The sequence below is a fragment of the Anguilla rostrata genome, chromosome 6 (assembly GCF_018555375.3).
Source record: "Anguilla rostrata isolate EN2019 chromosome 6, ASM1855537v3, whole genome shotgun sequence".
Classification (NCBI taxonomy): domain Eukaryota; kingdom Metazoa; phylum Chordata; class Actinopteri; order Anguilliformes; family Anguillidae; genus Anguilla; species Anguilla rostrata.
Genome location: NC_057938.1, coordinates 27,660,029 through 27,675,535, shown reverse-complemented (window position 1 = coordinate 27,675,535; position 15,507 = coordinate 27,660,029). Strand labels below are relative to the sequence as shown.

The 15,507-nt window shown below is 40.9% G+C and overlaps 1 protein-coding gene across 1 annotated transcript in view; it reads left to right on the top strand.

The window, feature by feature from the left end:
- The window catches only part of LOC135257850 (protein eva-1 homolog C), a 71,395-nt gene that overhangs the window by 23,736 nt on the left and 32,152 nt on the right, over window positions 1-15,507 (top strand). Inside the window, exon 2 of the mRNA XM_064341025.1 lies at window positions 639-782. Within this exon, the coding sequence (XP_064197095.1) occupies window positions 639-782 (144 nt within the window). The remainder of the gene's footprint in view (window positions 1-638; window positions 783-15,507) is intronic.

Here is a 15,507-nt window from a genome sequence, read left to right as displayed (position 1 = left end):
TTTCCTGTGTCAGTGAGCATGTGTGTTTGTTCCCTGTGTCGGTGAGCATGTGTGTTTGTTCCCTGTGTCGGTGAGCATGTGTCTTTGTTCCCTGTGTCGGTGAGCATGTGTCTTTGTTCCCTGTGTCGGTGAGCATGTGTCTTTGTTCCCTGTGTCAGTGAGCATGTGTCTTTGTTCCCTGAGTCATTGAGCATGTGTCTTTGTTCCCTGTGTCAGTGAGCATGTCTTTGTTCCCTGTGTCATTGAGCATGTGTCTTTGTTCTCTGTGTCAGTGAGCATGTCTTTGTTTCCTGTGTCAGTGAGCATGTCTTTGTTCCCTGTGTCGGTGAGCATGTGTCTTTGTTCCCTGTGTCAGTGAGCATGTGTTTTTGTTCTTTGTATTAGGGAACCCTCAGAAACGTACCTCCACCTTCACCTTGCCCTGCAGAAAGTGTCCAGGGCTGTAAACCCTAAGAATCTTTATTTTGCTAGAGTATTGTTTTGGCATACCAAGTGTTTTATGAAATAGTGGAACTTTACTCATGGAGTTCAAGTCATGACCCATGAACACTTTACAGTGCAGAACCATCATCAGCTGTTATTGTGCTTTATCATCTGGCACAGAACATGTCTTAGAGTGTATTCCTGTGTTACTGCAGAGTGCCAGTCAATGGGCGCCCTCCAGGTGCTAACATCCCGTTGCCAGGGTCAGAGGAGCTGTTCTGTCCACGCCACCACCCAGGAGTTTGGGGACCCCTGCTACTCTGGCACCCGCAAATACCTCAGGGTCATCTACACCTGTGGTGAGTGCAAAACAAAACCCCTCCTGACACTGGTTCAGTGGGAAGAAAATACAGGCCACACACTATAATGAGGTCATGGGGGACCCTTAAAATAAGGAAAATCAATAGGGAGCAGACGTGCAAGAGCACTTTTGTACACTAGATGGCGACAATTACACAGCAAAGCACACTTGCATCTGGGAAGAGGGATCAACCTTCCCATCGCTTGCTCTCTTTCTCTCTCCTCCAATTTGTGTAAAACCATTAATTTTTTCAAAGGGAAAGTTAATCAAAACAGCAGACACACAGGTGGAAAAGGATTACTCAAAACCCAAATAACCTATTTGAAATTGCACAGATAATGCATTATAAACACATATTTTTTTGTCCTGAAGTTGATCAATGATTTTTCAGGAATTTTTCTGTTTCTCCTTTCTACTTTTTAAACAAAAATGATCACACGTTTACAGTAATAAGACCACTTTTCACTAACTCCTCTTACTCTTCATACCACTTTTTAGTCAATGACTATTTGTTGGGTCCATCTGGAATCATAATGAAATGAATACAATGCCATTTCTTTTGCACAATATAGCATGCATGTTAAATTCTTTCTTGACACGGCATTTATTTATTAGCAGTGCTAGAAGCTATGCTACCAGAAGCTGCATTATCTGTTCACCGCCTTCTGCTCACCTTCTCTGAATCTCAATATTCCCTCGCTAAGGCCATGTTTTAGCTTAAGGACGAGTTGTCAGCTAGCATATTGATAAGAAGCAGAATATATATGGACAAAATGGAAAACAAAATTCTGAGTGACTGAATGCACCAGTATCCACCTGGTACACTGCACACAGATGGAGATATTCTGCATGGTTTGCAGTTTATCCATACGTGCACACAGTACAATCGTTCAACATTTACACTGTTGGAGATTAAAAGCAGTCATCTGTTAACAGGGCCAGAGAGAGCTCAGCGGCAGATAGATGTAATCTATGATTCCTGGAAAGGTCACTGGGAGGTCTCCATGTCAGGACACTGCACTGGCTATGGCCCTTGCATTAGTGTGTGCAATGTTAAATTGCGGCAGAGGTGGTAGGCTTGACATCTGCTTAAGATTCCTGTCAGGCAACTAAGAAATGGGTATACCCTGGAATCTCTGCAACAGTATCTACTGTATGCCTGGAAGATAAGGGCTGTGAATTTTCCCTTGAGTTTGTTGCATGCAGGTGTAGGGCCCAGAGGGCTGTGTGGCATCTTCCCAGAAATATCCTCATCTGGGAGTGCCATTGTCACCATCATGGAGTCTATTGGAGAGGACTAGCTAGTGCCTTGAGCCTCCAAGGATGTCATGAACAGCCAAAGCCTAGCCTAGGGCAGACAAGAAATTTGTTGCCCCACCTTGGCCCAGGAGCGTCTTCAAGAATTCAGGGTAAGCTAGGACCAGCTCAGGCTATGCACTGCATTCTCTGGCCTGATACCAAGACCAGCCAACGTTTTGGAGAGGAGGGTACTCTTCTCCTCTGAGTCTGCTGTAACCAGTGCTCAGGTAGCAGAGGGTGCTGATCTGGAGTCATGGCACACTATAGACACACTACCTTGTGGGCCCAGATTGTGAACAGTGAAACAGAGTCCTCAGTATTGTTGCACAGGGTGGCCACAGGCTGACAGAGCTGCAATCTGGCTGAGGGGCGGCTTTGCTTGACAGAAGGGGTGCCCAAAGCTGTGGAGAGAGCATTGCCGGGACACATGGCGTTTCTCTCGGTGCCCTGACAAAGCCTGTAATTTAGCCAAGCATGCTAAACATAAGTGGCCATTTAGAATAAGGCCAGGTGCTCAGTTGTATGGGGCCTCCACAGTCTGGATGGCATGTTTCAGCCCAAACTGTGGGTCTATATTGTACCAGAAGTGCATCAATGCTGCCAATCATGCAATATGAACTCACACATGAGACATAAGAGAGCAAGGTAGGAGTGAGCTTAGGACAGAATTGTACAGGACACTGTCTGTCTCGCAGCATTAGACATAGGTGTATGGAAACACTCATGAGAAAAATTGGTTCGTCGTCACTCTGTGTGGCAAGCATCTTGCTGAGGTAACAAACAGGGAGCAATTTTGTCAGGTTGCAAACAGGCCTTTGGAAGTGCAAGTGTGATTTAAGACTTTTTACAAAATAGCTATTTATAGGGAGGGGTGGGTTGATGAGCTCTTTTATAACAAAATTACATAAAAACACTGTTGCAATATTGTTATGCCCGGCCCTAAATAAGTTTACTGCAACAATTAAATATTATCAGAACCTTTTGTTCTAGATGTCTCCCTATCGATTTTTATGAAATAATCCTCCAACACTTTTTGTAGACCTGATTAATTTGTTCCTGCTTTTGTCTGCAGCCTCTCAGATGAAACATGTCTGCAACTATCTGACTCCTCCCCCCCATGCCTCTACTCTCAACTCCCATCCCCCATCGGCTATAAACCCAAAATGTGTGTGCATTTTGCTTTATTTTTTGGCATAGCATTTTTTTCCCCCTTAGAAATTAGATCAGGGGAATCGGGGTGTAGTCCCACCATCTGTTACTTTAATAAAATGCCTATACTGAACATTTATTTAAAATGAATGTGTGCTACATATTTTTTAACATTTTGTTGAATACAAACATAAAAATCTGCACATTGTTTCATCAGTGATCAGCATGTGAGCCCAAAGAATGTTGGCTTCTTTCCAGCCATTCAGCAAAAGTGACTTCCGCCTTTGACCCACTTATAATAATGGGCCCCTCTTAAATAATAACATTAGTCTTCAAGCTCAGAATCAAATAAAAACGCCATTAGTATGTGGTTAGTAATTTGCAGGTTTGCTTATTTTTTATGTGCTGCATACCTTTATTTGTTTTAATCGCTCATGGTGTTTTGTGAGGTAAAAGGCAGCTTATTGGCAAAGAATTGTTTGGGGATGTTTAGCCTGGAACATGCTTGAGCCCGCGGCCATCGGCAAAGCCTCCATGGTTCCGGTGTCATTCCTGACCATGAGAGATACCCGCATTACAAATGCTGAATCTGTTCTGGAACTCAGGGAGAGTGCCTTGGAGTCAAAGTGTTTGTGCTCTGTTTCGTTGACATTAGAATTCTGTTCGAACACTAAGAGTCACGCCCCCTGTCAGCGTGACGTTAATCAAACACCACCCCCCTGCCCTGCCCACGAAATCCCACCACAAGTTGGAAACAAGCACTCATTTCTGTGGGGCCACACAGATAACAGAGGAAGGGAGATCTGGGAAAGAGGAAATTACACAAGCAAACACCGATATTAAGTTGCTGAATTATTGGTGTGGTACAGGAAGTAATGCTTGTGCACAGTTTTTAAGTTTATTTTTTTTAGTGGCATTGTGGAAGTGTGAGCCTCTGGCTAGTGTTTGCTTAAAAAGCAACCAATTGGAGTTAACACAAGAGAAGATTTTGGTTTTCCAATATTTTATTTTTGAATAATTTTTTTTTTCAAACGTTATCATTATTCCTGTCCAAAATTCCATCCAAAATGTAGCCAGGTACATGTCTTTTTGTTCTTGGTATCAGAACTATAGGAGCATTGCTAATCCACCTTAACTGATGCAGTCCAAACAAACATCAGCCACAATGTAGACCACGCACAAATGCAAGTAAACAGTCAGACCAGACGTCAAAATCAGGCACCATGAGAGTGGTTCAGAACAGAATCATTTTTTGTGGTATATTATGGAATACCATAAAAAGTATGATGGAAAATTAAGGGTAACAAATGCATGACATTTTTGGCAAGAGACAGTGAATAAAGGAACTGCATTTTTTGTTCTCTTTGGATCAAAATGTAATGAAAAGAATAACAGTTACAGATTGTATATGCACATATACCGTAGATGTAGAAAATATAGATTGGCAGAGGATGTGTTCATACCAGGCCGGTTTTGAACTATTTCAGAAGATGCATTAATCGAGACAAATTCAGTCTGGGTTTTGGTTTGTGAGCGAGGGACCTACCAGCGGTTACCTTGCTCTTTCTGAAGTTTCTGGAAGCAAAACCCTTCAGCTAAAAATTGACTCTTTCTTGTATCTTTAGCCTTGGGTTTGGAGTCAGTGTGTGGCATTCTGCTGTTACCTCACATCCATGTGAATGTGGCAGCTAGAGCTGCATTTTTTAGCTGGTGAAAAGAGAAGATTTGTCCTCTGGATGAACACATTGCTTTGGAAAGTAGAGGACCTGAGTTGGTGGCTTCAGACAATGGTCTATTCCCTTAGGCACATTGGTCTAGGGGAATGACTGAACTGGAGATGGCCAAAACTAACTTTAAAACTGTGCTTAAGTTAAGGAAAAATGTTGTTTAAATTTAGTCTGCTGAAGAATGTGTCAGAGAAGTAAGGGACTTGAAAGCCTGTGTATCTCTGGGCCTCTGGCTTCCCAACAAAGGCTCTGACTAAACTAACAGGAATGTGTGAATACTTCTCTGGGCAGTTCTTCTTGCCAAAAGGCAGAATAAAACCAACATAGCGCAAAAGTAAACAAGCAGGTGACAGGGACACTACCAAGCCCTGTTTGGTGCTTCCTAGGGAGGCCTAGCCTATCCCGACTGCCTTCCTTGTGGCTGAAATGCAGGCAAAAAGAAGTGTACTGCTTGGTTTCCTGTCTGATTTTTGGATGTACCGCTCATACACTCAAAGCAGTCTGTGCCATCTATTTATTACCAAGATTATTTATTCAGTTCCAGCTTTAAGCTTTAAAAACCAAATGTTTCAGACAGATTACCTGTGAAGACACCCAAGCCGAGATTGTCTTCAGAAAAAATTGCTGGAATAAATGTAAATGTAAAAGGCACTTAAATGAAACCATGCAGACAGCAGAATGGGAATTCTCAGGGGGTCTAAGAGTAATTGGGCCTGACTAAGGTTTGTGTGATGTTTTGGTTTGATAAGATGGAAGCGAGCCGAAAAAATGGAATGCCGCCCCTGCTTCCCCAAGACAGCTCTCCATGGTGATTAATCACACTCTGCTGTGGGGCATCTAAACAGGGTTGCCCCTACTGAGTGGCTTTTCATGTCTCTGAATTTACACCCTAAACGTTCCTGGTGAGTTGGCTGATGTTCTGTTCTGGGGCCCACTGGGGGCCCCTCTCCTGCTGCAGTTGCTCAGCCCAAAATCTCTCTGTTTCTCATACACACGCATGCACACAAACACAAATTTAAAATTGGTCTCTGCTTCAGCAAATGCTGCCGTTTATTCTGGAACTGGCACGTGTGCTTTGTGGCTGCTTTCCACTGTTAGGCTCTCCCGGTGTCTGCTTTGTTGGTTCACCACCATGCATAATTACTGCTCTGATTCCCCTAACTTTTGTGTGTGTGTGTGTGTGTGTGTGTGTGTGTGCCAAACTGTTTCCATCTACCACTTAATTTCCTTAATGCCTTTTATTGGTGGGGCTCTTAGATTTAGCCTACGTTTGTTCTGATCCCTAGAACAAGGTTTGTGCTTAATGATGCCAAAGATTAAAACTAGCAGATGTAAATATTATTTTGTTCCCTCAGTCATCAGTTTACTAAACAAATTGTAATGAAGAAATCCTGTTGAACACTAAGCACTTTTATAGGTATGTGTGTTTTCTGTATTTTATATTACCATGTGATTATTTTATGTTTTTGTATTGTACACAGTTTTAATGCTGGAGGACAAAGTACTGTTTGTGGGGGGGGGGGGGTAGCAAATCCCTGTTGTTTTTATGTAAAGAAAAGTTTAATCATGTTTCACTGTTCTCTCTAACTGAAATGAAAACCACAAATTACACTTACTTAGACAAATTATAATATCGCTGCTTGAATAATATCGGCAACGAGACTATTGAGAACTTGTATCTGTAGTAGGATAATGTTTTGTGCTAGCTGGGTATACTGTGAAAAATAAATGACAAAGTAGAGAGGTATGTACCATTGTACTGGTATTTAATTTATTTATTTATTTTTTCCATATTCTCCCCTGTTTAGTCGTTATAACAATTTCCCGTGTGTATCACACAGTCCTGGTCGATGCGCTATCCTCTGTTGGTCTGGGGAGGCTGTAGACTACCGAATGCCTCCTCTGATACATGTGGAGGTGCCAGCGGCTCCTTTTCACATGACAGCGAGGAGGTTCACTGGGAGAGTGTAACGCGCGCGGAGGTTCACGCTATCTCTCCCAGATCCCCTCCCCACTGAACAGGTGCCCCAACCAACCAGTAGGAGTCGCTAATGCAACGATCAGGACTCATACCCTCACCGGCTTCCCACCCGCGAACACTGCCAATTGTGTTCGTAGGAACGTCTGACCAAGCCGGAAGTACCGCTGCCAGGGATTGAACCCAGGTCTCTGCAGTGGTAGGCGAGTGCTTATACCTCTACAAAACCCAGACGGCCATGTACTGGTATTTTTGACTAGATATAGAAGAGGAATTGCTCAGATGTTATTTTCTGCCTTGCTAAAGGCTGCAGTTTGAACCAGCTGCCAGGAAAAGGGTACTAGTAGTGTTCCTTGCTTCGGCCGCTTCTGGGCGTCTTGGGGAGAAACATAATCCAGGCCTGCAATCACAATTCAGTCATAACATATACTAAACCATGCAAAAGTCCTCAAATAACATCCTTTCACTGTGATGGTCTCAAAAAAAAGGAAAGAAATCACATGGCATTCTGACCAAATATCCTACTATGTTCAGCGTGCTTTTGCCCTAAAAGGCAGCAGTTTTTGAGAGTGAAAACCCTACCCACCTCATTTGCCTTCTGAGTTATATTGAGCTAGGTCTCAAGGCTTTCTAAATTGGGGACAATGGAGGTACTTTATTTTAGCATAATTACAAATAAACAGAGACCTATAATAGCCTAGTGAAGCTCCCTTGGTTATTATAATCACACAGCATGACCCGTCAATGCAAGTCACTCATACCCAAGCTGAGCAAGACCCAAAGTGTTGAATGGCAATAAGCCCTCCTGCTGTCAACTTTATAGGGATGGCTTGGTGTTGGCCTGTTTCCTTGGAGCACCAGAGCCCCATTTTCTATTTTTGTCTGTAAAACAGAGGGGCGTCGCTGTGGTAAAGGCCCGTGCATGGGGGTTTGGCCCCCAGGAGAACTGCTCCGCTGGTGAAGTGCTGATGCTGGTCTCGGGATTGTGCCTCTTCAGCAGATCCGCGGGTTCTGTTGTCATACCAATGCAAGCTGGCAACAGGGACTGGTGGGCTATGGGCACAGAGGGCTATGGACTCGGACTTACGGCTCCCACAGAATTACACCCTGTGCCTTTGTACTTGACAAACATACAGTAAGCTACCCCCTGACAGAAACAAAAGTGGATGTGGATCTTTGCTACATGAAAAAGACTGGATTCTGATGAGAGTGTACAGCTAAACGTACTGGTAATCAACAGGTTATTAGTGTTTCCTTATTTTATTCTGCCTGGTGACAAACTGCTACAGTGGAATATAAAAATGTACTTTCCTTCCAGTATTTACCAGATAAGGATAGAGGCAATAGGACAGTTGAATGAGTAGAAAGTTGTTTGAACTTCATGACCTAGTCTGTGTTACTGACCTTTGCTGAAAGCTACAGTAAAAACAGGGTTCCTAATTATGGTTATGTCCTAATCCCTCTCCAAGGCAAGAAGGGTAATCCACTGTGGTTTTTGTTTTGCAAGGTTATTTCATTGTGCCTATTCATTTATGACATAAAAATGGATTTGATGATGTTTCTTTTCCTTCTGATGGCTCAAAATGTTTCATTGGTTCTTCCTAAAACAAAAATCAGGCGCTAACATTTTGCTAGCTAACTTCATTCTACTACAACAGAAAATGTGGCCATAGACCATACCTATACCAAGATGGTGGTGACAAATAAGGTGCAGACGTATGTTGCAGATGAGGAAATTGATCACTTCTGTAAAGTTATCCCTAAAAGAGAACAGTGATTTTATGTGAATTTCTGAATTTAAAAAACATATATAGTGGTACCATATGTTTCAATTGGAGTGCCAATATAGCTACCAAATTTAATCAATTTGTCAACCAGCATTTGTGTAATAAGCCACACCCACATTGATTTTTATCCACCTACTCTGACCATGTTTTTTGGATTATCAACTTTCTTTGCATAACTTTTTTAGAGGACCTTCGAATGAACAAAATGATAAGTTTAATATTGCCATGTGTCTAGGAGACAGTTTAGGGGGACAGGTTTAAAGGCGCACAACAGGCAGCAGAAGATCATTTATTCCCACAAGGAATCTCCCAGGTTTATTTTGTGTCCTGCGTGAATAGCCCAAATATGCCACCATTTCTGGTTTATGGGTGTATCTGAAATGCCGGCACCCCAGGAATTTTCGGCTTGACTGGCCTGCACAGAGCCCTGATCTCAACCCCATCCAACACCTTTGGGATTAATTGGCTTTCCCAATCAGTGCCCATCCTCACTAATGCTCTTCTGGCTGAATCCCTACTTGCAACACCTAGTATAAAGTCTTCCCAGAAGAGTGGAGGTGATTATAGCATTAAAGGATGGTCCTAATCCATATTAATGCCCAGGTGTCCACATATATTTGGCCATGTAGTGTAGCTAAAAATTAGTTGAATATGCAGATAAAAACCAAATGCCGGCGAATATCTTAGTTGCAACACATTGCATATAGCATTTCTGTGGTTAGGGGTGTGTTTTTTATTAAGTTAGAAGATATTAATGTAGCATAGTTGGGTCTACATAGGCTAAATTACAGTGACACAGCCAATTGCCCCCCCGCCCCTTGATACCAGTCGCTAAATGCTGTTTTAATGCAACTGCATGCCAATTTGCAAATGAAAATCCAGTTTTGTACCTGTGTGTTGTCATATTGTTGTTACATTGCCACTATTATAAGTATATGGTTGTTATGAATAATCTTGGTGGCTTGCTTCGCAGGCACATAATAGCATCTTTTCAATGTGTCCTACCTATCCTATTGGCTGCTTTTGTAATTATGACTAGCCAACTGTCTTCAGTTGTCTTTTGTCATAGCTTTAAATTTCCTTCATGATGAAGTTACCATCTCCAAGAACTGGAGATGTTTTCGCATATTGGGCATCTTGGCTTGTGGATCAGATAGGAAGGAAAGATTCTCCACAGTGGTATGTTTTTGTCCTCTTTCTGAAAAACTATGTCATAATAGTAGATGAACATATATGAATTGTGGTTTGTCTGATGGGAAAACTGTTTGTAAAATTTCTGGTATGTATAAGGCTAAGGATGTAAAGGTATACACATATTCCATTACTTGTAAATTTGCAAATGAGGAGTGTGTCTTTTTAGCGTATACTGTAAGAGCTGGATGTAATGCAGCATAAAACATATTAATAAAATATTCGTTCATTTACCTGAGCCATAGCTAAGCACTTGACTGTCGTGTGGATCAGTAATGATCTGATTCTTCATATTGTTAAACCAGTGGGAATGGTAGCAATTTAGTGGTCACAGAGGTTGCAGGGAAGCCCCCATTTCCACAAGAGACAGAGTGGGGCCTCCCCTTTGTTGTTTTTGGGTTACCCGCTTTGATCGTTTTGCTCAAAGGCCCCTGCGTTCACATTCTTTCTCTTTGGCAATAATTCATGTGAACAGGCACATGTCTGTCAAATGTGTTCTAGGTGTTTGTTTTGTCTGCTTTGCAAAGCTCACTTTGTTTAGTTTGTTATTGTTTTCTGCTTTTAACCTTTTGAAATGGTACAAAAGGAGAGCTCACAGAGTCACAAAGTTCTTTCTTACTGTCCGTAAGCATGTTCTGGTCAGTGGTAGGCTACATACAGTAAAGCATATGTGTGGTATATGAATGAATATTCTAGATTGATATTATTTGTGTCATCTGTCTTATTCCGACAGCATCTGGGACGGTTCAAAGAAAAAACAGTACATTTTTATTTTATTATTTTTTATTTTATCACTGTACATTTCTGTCTAGTTATAGTGTAATGAAAATTTCAAATGTCCTGTAATATAACAAGTATTTGAATGTTGAACCCTGGGAGGTGTTTTGATGGATGTACCAATTACACAATACTCTAAATACTGCGAATTTGTACCACATTTCAGTGAATAATTTCAATTTCGGATTTTGTGAACCATTTCAGGGGTATTTCCAAAAGCATGTAGAAGAAGCCAGCTTATTTTTGTTTAAATAAACTGTTTGGGCTTTCTGGTTTTATGAAGATAAAGTTTCTATCTTGCTAGGCTCCTTAGCATACATCCAGTACTGAAACTCTGCTGCATAGCAGGTTAACTTTAAATATGTCACATTGTCCCAACCAATCAAATGTTTGTTTTTTTTTGTTAAAAAATATTAAATTGCCCATTGGCATTGGGACTTAAGGGTAGTTTGTGCACAAATTACAAACTGTCATGTGGTGGGTGTTGTTTGGAGAATTTCACACTTGCTGATTGAATTAAGCCATTAATGAATGTACTGTACATAAACACTGTGATTTATATTTTAAATGTAGTTTGTGCCTTGTGAACATTATCAAAGTTTCCACTGACATAGGTAATGTAGTAAAATATTTTGAAATGTTACTATTGTAAGACATTTTTTAACACTGTTACAAGATGATTGGGTCTCATTCACCAATCGTTCTTAAGAAGAATTCTCTTCTTAAAACCCACTTACGCAGTTTTCATGAAGATTCTGACATTCATCAATGTTTTCTTATTTGGGATTTGTTCTTAGTTAAGAACAGAATCTATGCACACTCAAGAGCACACTTACGCACATTTGAGTCCTGACATGTTTGTGCAAAATAATTGGTTATTGCGTTTTCTTCAATTCTACAGTTGTATAATATTATAGGATTTTAATTACAATAGTATTTTTATCATTTATAATATTTTTTAATAATTATTTTCATTATTTTACAAAGCATTAAGGTGGCAGGTTCCACCTCAGACGGTGGTTGCCTCAGCGGGAGTTCATCTGTAAATAAATGATAAGAATCAAACCATTGTAGTGACCTTTTATTTTTGGAGGTTTCAATTATGCAATGTTTGGTCTATACTGCAAAAGCAAATGTTTAAATTTTGAATACAAACTAAGCACTTAAGTAACACTTTTTAAACACATGGACATGTTGAAGAAAAGAACGTCACTAGGGGGGTGACACCAAAATGACTGGCAATAATTTTTTTGTGCAGTGTTTTGTGAAGCGATGGGTTTACTCCGATGCAGTTTACTGCCGGTTGATTCAATTAGCGGTATTAATGTGATGAGAAGCGCTTTGTTGTTTGAATGCATAATACGCGCCCTTGCGCCCACTCCCACCAGTATTTTTTTTTTTTTTTTTTGCCTCAGATTTGGACATGGACATGTTGAAGAAAAGAACGTCACTAGGGGGGTGACACCAAAATGACTGGCAATAATTTTTTTGTGCAGTGTTTTGTGAAGCGATGGGTTTACTCCGATGCAGTTTACTGCCGGTTGATTCAATTAGCGGTATTAATGTGACGAGAAGCGCTTTGTTGTTTGAATGCATAATACGCGCCCTTGCGCCCACTCCCACCAGTATTTTTTTTTTTTTTTTTTTGCCTCAGATTTGACATAAAACCATTTTTTTTTACTTCAGCAGTTGTGCGCCCTTCTCCGGATACAGCGTTCACTGAACGAGTAATATCATCCCATACATCTTTTTTTGTGTTATTTTATATCTACTACTGATGCTACTAAATATGACAGGTCGTTTGCTGTTCACTTCCCGCAGCAAAACCTCCACTTCAGAACTACTGAAGTTTTTCTTACGTTTGGAGTCCGGTGCTCCACCGTCTTTAGATTTTCGTTTGGGAATTATTGACTTTGTTCGCTCTCAACTTTTCTTTTCGATTTCTGTGTGTGCATACGGCCCTCCAATCTCATGCCCTTTTATGGGGATTGGCGGGGCGTTTACCTGTGCTAATTAGGAATAACTGGCACGCACTTTACACTTACGAGGACGATGGGATTCATCATTTTAAGAACACGTGTGCGAACAATTCTGCGGTTTAAGAACACGTCGTGAATCTGACGTAGACTTTTTTTTGGAATTTTCTCAAGAACAAATTCAAGACAAAACTTAGGAAGATATTAGTGAATGAGGCCCAATGTTCATATATTACTGCGTATATTCTTAAATTATAATGAAGAGGCAGATGAGCCTGGATTCAATCAACATTTATTCTTAACTAATTCACAATTAAATGCGAATGTTCTTCTTCAGTTTGACAAGTTCCGTGATCACCAGCAAAAACTGAGTGTAGAAAATATATCATGAGTCAGAATTAAAGACAAATGCTGAATTCAGGTTGCTGTTTTACAATTAAAATGAGAGTATGTGGCTTTGCCATTAATATACACGTTGTTGAATTTTTAAGTAGACACACGAAGCCCTATAATTGTTGAACTTCTCATATGTTTTTCTTCGGAAAACTTAATAGCTTATTTGCCATACATTACCATACATTCATTTAAATATCCTAAATATACTTATATCTCTGTTTGATTTAATTCTCACACCAGCCTAAGCATTGCCTTCCTTTTCCACATTTTACTTTTTAACTTGCTTGTATCCAGTCGGCTTTATCAATCTACAATGCCTTTTAAGGTGTGACATGCAACATGCACTTATCAAGACAACAAACTGGGCTCTAGTTTGCTTTAATATATAAAATTGTGTCATTAAACTTACGTTAGTTGAGCTAAACCATGTTTATGAATTAATCATCAGGTGCTCCTTGAGGAATTCCACTTTCAAAAGGAAAATAAAATATAGCCACCACATTTTTATTTGTAAGTGCATTTTTTTCAGATGGGGAAAAAACCTTGTAAGGATGTCCATTTTGTCATTTTTTCTGTTTTCTTTTTTTAAGAAAGATAGGGGCTAGATTCCCACTTGCAGCTGAATAAAATTCTCATGTAATTTCCTGTAGCTGCCTTCTAACATTCCACCCTCCTTCTTCTCCATCTCCTTCTCTCTGTCTTACTGTAGTTCTCTCTAAACACTGTTGCTCTCTGACACCCCCCTGCTGATTTCAGCCTCATATTTTTGGAGTACTGGGGTGATCAGTCCATGCTCCCTGACTGTTTCTCTTGCATTCCAGCTCTGTAGTAACTTGGGGCTAACTCTTTAAGCTTGGCATGACTAACAAGGGGGAGAGAGTAAGTCAGTGGCAGCACTCTGGAGTCGTCTGAGGCCAGCCTTAACTTTAGGCTCAGCATGAGTAGGGCTCTGCATGACCTGCCACCCTCTCCACTCCTCCCACAGACTGTGAAAAGGCATGGCTGTGCTTTGTTTACACAGAGGTGTAGTCACAGAGCATACCTCCTTAAAGGGATGATCCTTTTTCTCCTCCCCCTCTTTTTTGCACTGGATCCTCCCATCCTCGTTCTCTCTCTCTCTGTCTCTCCCTCCACCCCTTCCCACCATACACATACTTCTGTCTGTGAACACTTTATAACACACAGCGGATTGCTCGAACATGGGTTTGTTTGCGGTGTTTCAGCCCAGGCGCAATGTTCATTCTTCAGAGTATCAAAGAAAGTTTGAGAAAAAGACCCCGGGGGATTCACAACAGTAGACATGAGCCCGTAAGTGTTGCACTTTAGTCATATTCTCCACTCCCTGCCTTTCCTCAAAAGCGGTGCAAAAGAGGGCAGCAATGGGACATTGTTACAAATCATTTGATTGAAAATTTCTTTGATCAAGCTGTATGAAGAATTTGTCTTTGAGAGGGCTGTTAGAAAAAAGATAATGGTCTGTGAATGGTGAGAGTTTTGTATGTTCCTGATTATTTGTTCCATTTCAATTCATTGTTTGGTAAAAAGAAAGAGTCTGTATGTCTAATGACATGAAGCCTATATGAATTCCATATATGTTTATAGATGCAATAGATACATAGATAGAACAAGCAAGGACAAGTGTTGTAGCAGAGTGAGATTTACACACGTGCATATTGGAGTAAGGCTCCTGTTGGCTCAAAGGACAGATTTTCATTATGAAAGGAGAAAACGGCGCAGTTCCTGCATTTGTATTCCCCAGATGGGGGTAGTCAGGGCAGGCAGGCTCCAGGGACTCAGTGGGTAGAGAGGTGGTTATTTTGGGGAGTAGAGTGTTAATCCAAGCGGGTTTTGCTTTCCTTTGGCACTCTGTGGAGTTTGTAAGTGAGAAGTAAACATCTCTGCTTGGTTCGCTCATCAAGAGGCCAGCAGTGAGCCTTGGATCCGGCATACTGTGGCCATTACTAGCCGATCTGCAGTATGCCAGGACTCATGCTTGAATTTCCCCTGTGTGTGTTTATTTAAGGTGACCCCTCCCCCCACTTCCTGCACAAATACACACATTGAACAACACAAACATCTTATGCATGGATTCAATCAACATTTATCTTTAAGTCTGACTCAAAATTAAATATGAACATTAATTGTTTTTTTTCCTCAAACATAGTCAACTCTCATGATGACCAAAAAAAGACAAAACTTGCAAAACTCCATTTGTAAAGGGAAAAACGTCAGGGACAAATTTTGATTGAATCCAGGCCTTAGTCTGAAGGTATGACAGGCAGGCCAAAAAAAGCAAGCAGCAGTAATGTTTAAAGGGCTTGATTGTTTAGAGCAAAGGATTGTAAACTTAAGATCAGAAACCCAACACCCTGCAGTTTTTTTTAAATGTTCCTTAAGTACAAACTTTAGATGGAAAGATGCATGGCTGTGGTTTATTTTGATT